The sequence below is a fragment of the Astatotilapia calliptera genome, chromosome 17 (assembly GCF_900246225.1).
Source record: "Astatotilapia calliptera chromosome 17, fAstCal1.2, whole genome shotgun sequence".
In the NCBI taxonomy this organism is placed as follows: domain Eukaryota; kingdom Metazoa; phylum Chordata; class Actinopteri; order Cichliformes; family Cichlidae; genus Astatotilapia; species Astatotilapia calliptera.
The window spans coordinates 38,101,771-38,115,064 of NC_039318.1; the positions used below are offsets into that span (position 1 = coordinate 38,101,771).

Here is a 13,294-nt window from a genome sequence, read left to right on the forward strand (position 1 = left end):
AAATATCATGACCTCAAACACAAACGTGGTTGTTAATCAGGGCTCGCATTTATATTTATGCGTTTGTGTGCAACATCTGCCAGAGAATGCCGAGACCGGTCGACTGAACCGCGCCCCGACCGCGCCCGAGCACTGTCCATTTTTGTTTTTCTAATGCAAATGGTGCAACTGCTAAGTTAATATAAGTACCACATTTAAAAAAAAACTGTCCCCATTATTCTTTTTACACATATTAGTTCACGTTGAAAGGAAATCATTTTAAAAAGCAATGACGATCAGGTTACGTGTTTATGAAATTTCACCCGTTTACCTGAAACGTCGAGGCGGGTTTACACTGGAAGTGGGAAATGAATTTATCTCCATCCCTCTCTTACTGTTAACACTCAATCTAAAAAACTGACCAATATTATGTCAATGAAACATTGGTATGTGACCGGAGCTGCAATAATACTGTAAAGTTGTACAAATAAAAACCTCACTACACAACGTGGCAGCAACGGCTCAGGCCCAGGCATGTCTGAGAGCAAAAGCCTCCGGTGACAATTTAGTGCTTAGAAAGAAAGCTCCTTCAACTGCCTCCTGAAAAGCAGAGCACTTTGCAAAATATGCAAGAAAATTGTTCTTGCTCAACATGGAAACGACAAACTTGTTTAGCCGCTTTGGGCTAACACACCATCGAGTAAACTAAAATGATAAAGTGTTGAAAAGTTACATTTCTATGTCAAATTTCCAGGTAAAACTACTTTTCTGTTTACACTTGACTTATTGTGTGCCGCTGGATATAATGCTGTCTTAGGACTACTGTACTGTAATTTCCATGCAGGCACTCTTTGAATTAGGAAGTGTGTCATGGATTTACATGCACTTATAAATGCTGCTTGCAAGCTGCAAGCATTAATAAAATTTTCAGCATTTTCCTTCCATGTGGTCAAAAATACGATTATTACAATTTAATGTTGAACCCATATGACCCACCTCTGACAGTCGACCTGAAAATGCGTTGATGGTAATGCAACCACTTTATCCTGCTGTTGTTTTTACACACATGGTACATCCTGAATTTAAATGTTTGTATCGCAATCACAATCCAAATTGTGCTTTTCCAGCATGGACCCACATGAAGAGCAAAAAAAGAAATAAAACACTGAAATATCATTATCCCAAAATGTTTTTGCATGTGGAGGCCGTGTCGTCTTACCCATACCCAGAACTATATCAATAATAGTTCACGTATCAATAATCCAACACATACTGTTACCATCTCATTCAAAATATATACTTACAGGTTTCTCTCCTATATATGTTTTGTATCATGAAGTGTAGCAGTCACACTGACAGCCTGGCTATCTGTTGAAGTTGTGATTCAGTAGCTTCTGCTCTTATTTATAAAACTTCTGATGAAATAAATTAAAAATGGCTGTGATGCAACTGCCTCTTTCCATCTGCAGTCACCGCTCTCGATCAATGTCTGACCCACACACTCCGTGAAAGGTTGCAGGTAGGGCTGCTCAATTAATCGAATTTTAATCACGATTACGATCTGGGCTTTCAACGATCATTAAAAATGACTGAGCCGATTATTAGCCCCTCCCTCATTTATCCGCGACACCTTAAAGGCCGGTCCGTGAAAATATTGTCGGGCATAAACCGTCCGTGGCGCAAAAAAGGTTGGAGACCGCTGATTAAGAGGACCCGAGGGAAGCTCGGAAAGCTAAGCAGAAGTTATTTGGAGAGGAGAGTGACTGCCGTTGGTTGAAAAGAGAGGTAAAAAAAAACTTCAGTGGTGTTGCACACTATTTTATATTATTTTTTTAAAGTCATTGTTAACCCTTTAAAGCCGGTCAGAGCAGCACGCTCCGTTTTGCATAACTATTTTTAAATCCCTGTAGAACCTGGACCGTGTAAGCTAGCGCAATAATTTTTTTTGCATATGAAACCGGAGGAGTTGTACTTACATCTGATGCCATCAGCTTGTCCTCGGTCACGGTTTCCTTCCACATATAGCTTTGCAAAAACTGCATAGAAAGCGCTTGCAGGAACAAAAACATAATATTCCAGAAACACGCTTTGCCGATCCGATCAGCTGTTCGTAACACTTCCCACAGTGAATCAGACGTCAGCACGAACTATCACATGTCGGCCATTTCCTCCCCGAAACCGGAAGTGACGTCATTTTCGCGGAAATGTAGTTTTTTACTTGTAGGCCTTAAAAGCCTATACTGGTCATGTTTGACTTTTCTGAATAGTTGCTGGGATGCTTAGAACTCGAATTGCACTGCTGGAAATAGTTTATTTTGATGCACCTGCTGTTTTCTTTGCAAATTTGCATCATAGGATTGTTTTTTTTGTTTTTCCTGCAGTATATAAAAATTGGTGTATCTCCAAAATAAAACTATGAAGACACTCAAAATAAATTTCCTGTTGTTGTAAACTATTTTTTGCAACTTTTTTGTATTTAAAGTTTTGAGGGATAAGCCTCTTAAATTTCTCCAAGTAGAAATATATGTAAACAAAACAAAAGCGATTTTCAATTTTTTTGTAGTTTATTGCACTTTTTTGCAATTTATGTAGTTACTATGGACATAATGCAGACATATTATTAAAATATGGGCTATAACAGTTGTATAGCAACTTGAAATGCTCCCACAAATGGCACTACAACATGTAAAAAAAGAATATAAGCTCTGGCGGACTTGGTTCTATAGTAGGTCTTAAAGGGTTAAATAAATATCGTCAAATAATCGAGATCTCAATTTCAGTGAAAATAATCGTGATTATCATTTTTGCCATAATCGAGCAGCCCTAGTTGCAGGTCACGAGTCTGCAGTGAAAGTAAAGGTGGGAATCCTTTTTTCGACAGTTATGTTGAAGAGGAGACCGAATAGCTGGGAGTCGTGGAAGACGATGCATTTGGCTCTACGGCTTGTGGTCGCCTCCTCAACCACTGAGGTAAAGCAGCACCCATTACTGCAATTTTAAACACTTTGCAATATGTTTAATATTAACAAATAGATACAATGTTATCTTTTTGTCCCCAACATCTTTTAAATTAATAAAACTTCTAAGTCTGTTACCATTTTATTTTTATTGGTGCAAAATGGGCTCATATGAGTCACACAGTTTGTTTTGGGTAGTCTGTGTCGGGGTTGTGGTGACGGACGACGATGTCAGGGATGGCAACAGCTGGGCGATCACGGCAATTTTGATCCCATTTCCCCAGTGATGCACTGAAAAAATGTGTCATTATGCCGAGATTCATTATTAATTAAATGTGCAAAGCCATAGCTTGATGTTGTACCTCCACATGCAACAAACACCTGTAACAGCGACACACGTGGACACACACGGGCGCGCACAGAGGCTCGCCGGCTGGACTACATTTGTGCGTCACGCGGCTACACCGATCGCTCACAGTCATCATCAGATGAGAGGAAACAGAAAGAGGATATTTCTCACTTTAGGGTGGATGTTAAAAATAAAAACAGAGCATAATGTCACCACATTTGGGAAAAGGCTCTTTTATCACGTCTCCCACCCGGTGCTTCAGTCGATGACGAGCGAAGGGGAAGGTGTGCACAGGAGAGACGGGTGAGGTGCTTTACAAAGAAGAAAATTAACTCGTCAAAATAGAACAACTTCAGATCCAAGTACAAACTTAAAGGACTGGTAAATGTTTTTACATTTTTACTTAGTGCTACTGCACATCATCATCATCATCATCATCATCTGGGTCCACAGTGACTACAATGTAACCACAGACAGCAGTGTAATCATAAATAGGCTATTTTTGCAATTAGTTCATAATATTACTACAGCAGGTATCAATAAAAAAGCAGCCTGACTTTGAATGTCGCGCTATTGTTGTTATTTAAATAACTGAAACTAAGTTTTGAGCTCTTCTAAATTTTGGCCCAAAGATTTTTAACTGTAAATGTTTCCAAATATTGACTTTTAGTGTCCCCAATTACTGATAATCAGCAACATCAGTGTTGTTGTCTAAAAAATAAAATAAAATAAAACATACTGGTCAACTCTCACAGCACGCTCACATCATTCACATTATTCCAGCTTGAGGACAAGCTGCAGGACATGAAGATAAAGTGGCAGCTGTGCAAGGCATTATGGGTAACGCCGGTGAGGGACAGAATGTCTCGGGTATAAAGGTGACACACAGCCACCACGAGCTAGCAGGGGGACTGCAAAGGAGAGAGGAAAGTAGAGCGAGAGACAGACGGGGAGCAGACAGACAGCTCATTGGAGGAGGTGTGATATGGGCTGCCCGATAATGACACCGTTGCCAAACACAACTGACAAGACACATGGAGAGTGGAAGAGGGAACGGGAAGACGGGATAAAGATAGGGTGGGGGGCAGTGGGGGACAAGCAGCAGAGAAGAGAGGGCCGACGTGACAGCCCAGCAGTGCCGACGGCTGCCACAGAAAGGCCAGCGGCAGCAGAGAGGTGATGTCTCACATGGAGAGAGACTGAGAGGCACGCAGACGCCGGGAAAGAGAAACTCGGGGCACAGACGTACGAGGAAGGCTAAAGTTGAAAGCTCGTCACTCTGCTCTGGCATGCTATCCTGCAGTGAACAGCTTTTTAGACAGCAGAGGTTTTCAAAAATAGACTCCAGAGTTAATAATCAGTGGGTGCACGTCTCTTTGTTGTGGATGTGGAGACTTAACAGTAACACCAGAAAAATCAAAGGCAAAAAAGGAAGAAAGAGAAAATGACCTGCGACGCGGACACCAGTGAAAAAGTAGAAGAAGACCAGTTCACAATTATAAAACCAAAACTCTTCATCTTGTTAACATAATATAAAAATGAAAAGTGCATATATTAAAATAACTAAGTTATCAGCTAAGCCCTCCAGATGTTTAATCCAAGACTCCATGAATACACTTTCTTTCTCACCACTGTCCAGATGTTGGCTGTGATGCAGAGCTTTGTCATCAGTAATGTCAGTTTAATCTCAAAACAGGATAAACAGGAAGAAATACGGTCTCGAGAGATCTCGACCAAAATACTATCAGACTGTGCTGAGGACAACGTCATTTTCACACGAAAACAGTGTTTACAAAATATGTGGAATTAGCTCGGCTGTAGTCCAAAACAGACAGAGACGGATATACGATAAGACAGCCAGGAACACAAGAAGAGACAGACACGGCAACTAGCAGCCCTGCGGTGAGGGGGGGGGAGCGACTCCCACTCTCACCAGTCACCAGCCCCCTTGAGAAAGCACCATGCAATATTCATCCTCAGCCAGTCAGCCAGCGAGCCAGGCAGGCAGTCAAACCGGCAGGATTCACCCCAAAGGTGCTTCTTCTTCTCCTTCCACACCACCTTGTCTCAGCGCTTACAGACAGATCTGTGTCTGTCAAACTCTGCAGTGACGATCAAACTCCGGGGGGGATGGTGGTGGAGGGTGGGGGGGTCCCCACTAACCCTCCCACTCACTCAAGAGCAAATGCACCATTAAAAATGCACATCTTACCAGCTCATCTCGTTTAACTAATGCATATGCATCATACCTCCGGGACCAAGAGAAATTATATTGCAAGTGATACAGAATATCCTTCATCACATATACAATTCAGATTTCTCCAGGAAGAGGCTGGTAGGGTTTTTTTTCTCCCTTTGCTGCCGAGTAGACTGAACCTTAGGAAAACTGTGAAACGGATACAGGACTTGTTGAAAGACACCCATCTGGATGCTGGTTAGACAGTCATCTGCATAATCTGACTCCATCTTCCGCTGAATGTGGAATCGGTTCAAACATGTTCTGTGAGACTGAAAAAATGATGCAATATGGAAAGTTCACCGTGCTCCCGAGTACCTAAGCGAAAGAGGTGAGCCTAGAATTAACACTGATGTAAACTGCTGGAAATAGATGGAACAACACAGAGCGAGAGAGAAAGAGATCATTAAGACTGAACAACAACACGTAACGAACTGCTGGGAGATCAGCTGGAGATCTACTGTATGTGTGCGTGGGGGGACAGTTGCCTAAGTCAAATTAATTATTAGCGCTTTTATCTGACTTTCTTCTGTGTGCAACCCAATTATCCTTAATTTTGCAATTACAAATCTCAGAATAATCAAGCCCCTTGGCAGTTCCAGTGTTAATGTTGCCGTGCCCTTGCATACGCATTGAAAAAATAAACAGATAAAATAATGAAACAAAAACAACAACGAGTACGGAGCCTATTTTTAGTGCTTCTTTCTCAAAAAGATTCCACGTTTACTCAGGGGCATATGGATGATCTTCTTTGTTTAAAGTCTATTCAATACTTATGGAGGCAAAAACATCCTTCTGTAAAGAAATCAATGCGCCTGAAGTTGGAAGACGATATTAAAATCCAACAGCGGCCTGATCTGCACAGAGCAAACTTGAGTTGTATCGAACCGAAAGAGGCTTGCGAGGAGGCCGGGCTCCGCCAGCCTCCAGATCTCTGATCAATAGTAACAACTCAACATTCATCCACTGTCTGTCTTACACAGGCTACAGAGGTCTGAATGAAGATCAGGCTGAAAGATACATCTTGATTGATGCAGAGAGAAGAGATGAGCAGGAAATATTTACAGTTTAAAACAGGAATTAGGAGGAATACAACAGATGAAGGAATTTCCCATCATTCTTCAATCTATAATCAAACTAAATGGCATTGAACACATCTGTTAAATAAAGGCTAAGACAGGTGCTGACCACAGGATGCCGAGGCTGAGTAATTCCATTTTTATCTTAGTCTGCATCCTACTTCAGATCCCAAGTCCTTCTGACTGGTGTTGCAGTGTGCATCTGTGTGGGGTTACCTGGGGTTGAAACACTGGCACAGCTGCTTGCTGTCCTTGTGGCTGCGTGTCCATATCCATGGTGTTAGGAGCTTGATCCCGTACACCTCTGCGAATCACACAAACAAAACAGGACTCACGGTTAGACGATGCAACGCTGATCATCAGGTGAAACAAAAGTCGATCATTTCCCTTCAACAGTATGATTAAATTGTATTCAAATGTGGAGCAATGTTCGTTCTGCAGCATCAAACTAAGGAGTGACGGTTGCCCCGGTGTTGAGTTTCAGCAGCTGAAACCTAGGTCACGTCTTTGGATATGATACTCTTTGTCTGGGTCCCTCTCGAGTTGCGCCGTGGCCGAGCTTCGGCAGAGATAAAGCTGCTTGGCATTCTCCCAAGGAACCTTTCCTGGGAATTGCAGGTTACACCAGTTACTGGTTTAAGCAATTCCACTTTATTTTTTCTTTTCCGAGAAAATATAAGTCACCTCAGGGTGAGGAGGTGCAGTATGTATATATGCCATGTTTTTCTTTAATTGCACGTCCTGGCATGTGGCTTAGAAGGAAGCTACTTGCCTGAGCAGCACAACAAGTTGCTTGCCTCATCGTCACAGACAATGCAATAATAGAAAAAAAATCACCTGAATGAATAATTTACAGCTTTAAAAATTACGATGCACAATTATATTCACACTTGAAATTAGCTTATGATTCCAGTCTACACTCACCGTTTCTAAATTAACACAGAATTACTTGTGATTTACACGAGATACCCGCCTGTTTAACACAAACCGTGTGCCATCCACGAGGCAACACATGAGGTGAGATATTTGTATGTTTTCAGCATCACAAAAACGTAGCCAAGGACAAGCGTGCACACACACGTGCACACACACGTGTACACACACGTGCACACATGCAGACTGCTTGGTGATAGGAAGCAAATGACTAATGATTAGGAACAGAGGATAAAAGAAATACCAGGAATTACAACTCAACCATGGTTTTGTCTTCTTAGGGACTTATTCACAGGAATAGCACTCAAGCGGACACACACACACACACACACACACACACACACACACACACACACACACACACACACACACACACACACACACACACACACACACACACACACACACGTAAAAAGAAAAGTTCCACACAGGAGGGAAAGAAAGCACACTTCACAGTGGGCCATTTGCATGTTTTTCCTCCAAAGCCGGTTTGCAGATCTGTTGGTGTGTCACTCGTGTATTGGTCACAGTCTCTTGTCTCTGTTGCATTGAGCCTCCCTGGGCCAATTAAAATGTGCCGGTGTAATGTAGATGAGAATAACACTGAAAAGCAGTCTCTGTGTGTATATCAATCAATCATCTGATCAATCGAGCAATTATATAGCTATCTAACCATATAACTGATTAATAGGTTGACACACAGATTCTTTGGGCAGTTTAATATTTTTATGATGTGTGTCTATGCACTTTGAGCAAACACATCATTTGCAATTATTGCTGTGCTAAAATCACAGATTAGCTTTTTCTTGATGTTCGTGTAAGTTTGGAAGATCGCAAAATTATTTACTCAACCCCGTTTCCAATGGATTTACATCGGCTATGCTGGCAATACGACTCTCTTCACTTATGTAATGGATCATTTATTAATAAGGTTGACATTTTTAAATGCAGAACAGCGTTAAACGCTAAATGATCCTGACTCATTAATAAACCTGCTGGAGAAAAAGTATTTTTGAAAACAACCAGCTGTGGTGGTTTTTATAAACACCTGGAAAGGTTGTTTGACTGTTTGACCATCAACATTTCAAGCCACAAACGTGCAGTTAAATAAGTTAAACAGACAGACGCACTCAAGGTCGTTTGAAAAGTCAAAAGGAGGTGAAAATCACCCTGGAGGTCCTAACAGAGCGTTAACAAAGCAGAGAAAAGGCTACATTTACTCAGATACCCATGAACATCTGGACAGAGCCTCAGGCCGCACCGGTACATCAGCCCTACATCATATGTTGTTCTTTTTGATTGGTATCAGAATATTGACCCAGAACAAATACCAATATCAATATCCAACGGTTGTGCCATAGTAATTTTGCACAAGCAAAATGTTCGTAGTGTGAAGAGTTCCTGAAAGGCTGTTGATCTGTGCATCTATCACCCACACTTTAAAATCAGTATCAGTACATCATCACTCAAGAGCTTTTATCTATTACAGGATATTTTAATACCAGGTGAAGTCGGCCTCTTAGTTTGAACAAGCTGCGTGTCGTGACATTTGGATTTCGCGGTCACAGTGGACTTTCGAGTCACCCGCCCAGCTGGCCTTCGCGGCTGTTGCCGTGATTCTTTGCACTTCAGCCCCGCGCTGTGTTAGATTGAGGCTGGCACCCTTCCTTCGCTCCCTAACCATCTTGTGTTTCTAACCGGCTGAGTGTCAAAATAACCGCAGGGCATCAGAGGACGTTCTTTCGCCTCCTACATCCCACGTTAACAAGATCAATTAAGACTGCCACGTTAGATTAACACACACAAGGAAACAACACAATTAACAAATCTAACTCGATCAGGAGGCGTAAACAGGGGAAAATACGCAAACCGTCGCAGTGACTGCGCAAAAACACAACCGGCTTCATCACGCTGACCTTTCATCGCACATTCCTCTTAACTGTTCCTCTCGCTGTCTCGATATCCCCGAAAGGTTGCTCGCCACAGACAGGAATTCCTGACTTTCAAAACACATGGAAGCTCAATGTGCCACTCTTGCTTGCATTTCTGTCATGCGGGTGAGAAATGGTGGCTGCCTTTCTGGTAACAGCTAAAAGCTAAATCCTCTACCTATTCATAGATGTCAGAGTCACATTTGGACCTTTGGTGAGAGACAGCTGCAAATACACAACAGGACAGACAAGCAGAGCCATTTTATGCTAAATATGTAGACACACATACGACTGGCGTTTGCCTGGAATGAGAATTTTACTTTTATTATCGTTTCCTTATTTTTCACAGATCTTCCTTTTACACTGATATTCTGTCAGGCTGACTTTATTACAATTATTTCTGCACAAACATTTTCACCACTATAGATCGTCTATGAAATGTAAATGAACATGTTGTTTCCGAGACGCCGTGAGTCCATCCGAAAGACCGACGGTGTTTTCAGAGGAAGCTGAAAACACCGTCTCCGTGCAGACCACCAACCACTCAATGAAAACAAACACTGTTTTCTGACTGCGTTCCATCTAATGTGAGACTCCAGCCCAGCATTCTCACAGTGGGCCCATCACACCGAGGTAATTATATGAAAGAGGAGAAAAACCGAGCGAGGCGGACTGAACAGTTTTATTTGTTCTCACACTTCCAGCACACAACAGATTTGTTAATTTGCCTTTTTTTTTTTTTATTCCCATCTCAAATCTTGTTTTTGTTTTTTGCATTTTTAGCCCTGTTTCCTGCTTTTACACTGCTGTGAAATAGTCTTGAGCCACGCCTCGTTTCCTTATATTTAGCTTCTTTCATTCCTACGCTTGTCTTGAGCAATAGATTTCTAAATATCTTTCAAAGTTTTCCTCCGTCCTCTGGCTGGTTTTTAACAAATTTTCACTCATTAGCGAGGTTTCAGTGGAAAGGCGGCTGTCATGAAGCCATTCTTAAGGAAAGGAAACAAGAAAAAAGGGCAAAGCTTTGCTAAATTACAGAAGAACTGGACTGAAAATCAGGATTTCAGCCAGTGGTGTTGGGATCTTGTCAAAAATTTATGGAATTATCAACGCAGAAAGTACCAGATGGGATTATATGGTGGAAATTTTGATCCACCATGCAATGCCATCTGGCAGGTGTTTAATTGGGAAGGCTTCAGCATGACAATGATCCCAAACACGTTGGCAGTGCAGTAACACACACCTGTACAGGACAAAGAAAGAAGAAGCAAATAAACAAGCAGACAAACGGGAACACTATCAGTCATGGATTGACCTGGTGGCATCAACACAGCTCCAAGAAGAAGGGCGTTCATTTCAGGAGAAAAACAATGAATCCACTCAGTTTTTTAAAGCTTTGGACTCTTTGTGTAAACGAACATGGCTGAATTTTGGAGCTTGAAGAATGGTCAGTATGGAAGCTCAGAGGGGGCAGAGATCTGCCCCAGCCTACTTTTAACCTGTCTACGAACACAGTTCACTGATGATGGAATGAGGCTACAATACCTGCTGTTAACATTAGATTACTGCTTATACTTAAAGAGTGATTGTGTTGTTGTAAGTCATGTGCATGCAGAGCACTTTGTGTCCACTCTCAGCAGATATGCAGACAATGCAGTTTCCATGACAAACAAAAGGAATAGCTGCTCTGAAGCAGACACGTCATACTAGTCAGGGCAGGCCTTGGACCGCCACATGTTTGCACATTTATCTTCATTTTTATTTGGTATTTAAGAATTTTGTGTTACATTGTTTGGAAAAAAGATCTGTTAAAGCTTAAAAATTATTTGAAAAGTTTTGTAATTTTACAAATTTTTAAGAAAAGTTTTGCACAGTAAATGTTCTTAAAATGGCATGCTATACTGCTCAGTCATTTTGCATGTATATACAGAAGAAAAGAATATATTGCGATGCATATCGTTACTGCACATGCTTCAAATTATACCACAATATGGGTTTTAGGCCATATCGCTCAGCCCTAGTTTGATCGTCTCGAAGAATTGTGCAAAACTGTGCAAAAAGAAGTTCCTGTTTGAACAGTGAACCATGTAAACCTTTTACCAAAAGGCTGAGAGAAAACTTCTGTAACATACAGTAGTTGACAACAACTTTCCCAACCTTGATAAGAAAAAGCACATCTTCATTCAAATGGGAAGAAGCTGAGTGTAAGTTGGAAAACTGAGTAGGGATAAAGCCGGGATTGTGCAGGAAAGAGAGGGACAGATGCAAAACTATGAAAACTGCCAGCAGACAGAAAAAAGCAGCTTGTTAGCCCTGATGTGCTCGTGGTCCTGAAAGAGTCGGTGTGTGCCACAGACACTGGCACTGGCTTCAGCTCCTCTTTAATCCTCATTTCCTCCTTTCTGCATAAATCATTTAAAACAGGAGAACAGCGAAAACAAAGAGAGCTAAAGGGAGGGAGATGATTATAAAAAGGTGGATCAAGGCAAACTGGGATGGAGGAGGGATGAAGGAAAAAGTGAAGGGGAAGGGTCCTGAAATTTAGCAGTCTCAAAGAGCAGAGTGCACAATCAGCTCTCCATCCCAGGACAATAAATACGAACGCAAACCGATGACCTCGGGTTTAAGGAGAAGAGGAAAGCGATTGGGGGGGGTAAAGAGGAAAAATATAACGTGACACTATCCGGCCCGAGTGCACGATGTGAGAGAATCAAAGGCATCTTTGAGGAGCCAGAAGACGACAGCGAAAGTGCTGGAAGAGTGGTGTCCATGATTACAAGAAATGGAGAAACCTTTGAGTCTGCGCTCATGAAAGCCCACCCCGGGCCTCTTCTCACAACCCCTGCTACACTAACAGTGATGACACAGAAAGAGGAGAAGAGGAAGAGAGCCACTAATGATGGAGGGGTCCAGATACTACAGAAGCAGCACACTTTCCAATTCATTTTAATCACTATTCAAAATCATTAGCACAAATGTGCAGGCACTCGTGTTCATTGGACCGTGAGCTGAGAGACAGACAGAGAGGGGTAGAAGACCAATTATACCTCAGCGTGTGAGCCGGGCTTTGAGGTCTTCGAGCAAGACAGTCTAAGACTCGATGGAATAAAAAAAGGAAGTTAGGACATTAGATTGTCCTGAAAAAATCAACAGTGTGATAAAAGGAAAACTGTGGAAAAAAGGCAGCCAAACAGATTACATGCTCCCTCTATCTAGAAATTTCCATTTCCTCATATCTGGTGACAAAAGCATGAAGTCAGTCAGGCAACAGACCCAAACAACAACACCGACACCAGACAGGACTCGCTGTTCAAGAACAAGCAGAGGTTTAAGCTCCGTTTCACATCTACGAGCCATCGATGGAAAAAATAAATAAATAACAACCATAATAATAATAATAATCCTCATTTTTTATACATAGAAATGTGTGCTTGTAATGCTTGTGATGCTGTTACAAACCTCCACCCTCTTACTGGTGGAGCGAGGACAGAAAAATAATATTTAAAAAAGGAAATTAAGACAAAGAACTGCGCGTTGGTCCACCGAGACGCTACAAAGGCCGGCGATCCATAATGTGGCTTGCTGACTATTTATAGTCACGCTTTACATTTTTCACCTTCAGATTTTTATAGCCTCATGATTATTTCACTGCAGAAGTAAAGAGCACAGCACGGTTAGCCACGCTTCATGTGAGGCCTAATCTGATTTATTTCCCCACGATCCAGCGCTCTGCTTTACACGTACAATCCACCTACTGCAGCCTCTACATAACACACTTTCATCCCACCTCCATGACCCAGTAATCCCATTAACGACGCGGGACTCTCCTC

General features: G+C 41.9%; 1 protein-coding gene across 4 annotated transcripts in view; it reads right to left on the reverse strand.

Moving 5' to 3' along the window:
* Window positions 1-13,294, reverse strand: part of nek7 (NIMA-related kinase 7) — a 61,925-nt gene that overhangs the window by 33,509 nt on the left and 15,122 nt on the right. For all 4 annotated transcript variants that reach the window (XM_026146423.1, XM_026146424.1, XM_026146425.1 and 1 more), the window contains exon 2: window positions 6,817-6,904. In XM_026146423.1, the coding sequence (XP_026002208.1) occupies window positions 6,817-6,904 (88 nt within the window). The remainder of the gene's footprint in view (window positions 1-6,816; window positions 6,905-13,294) is intronic.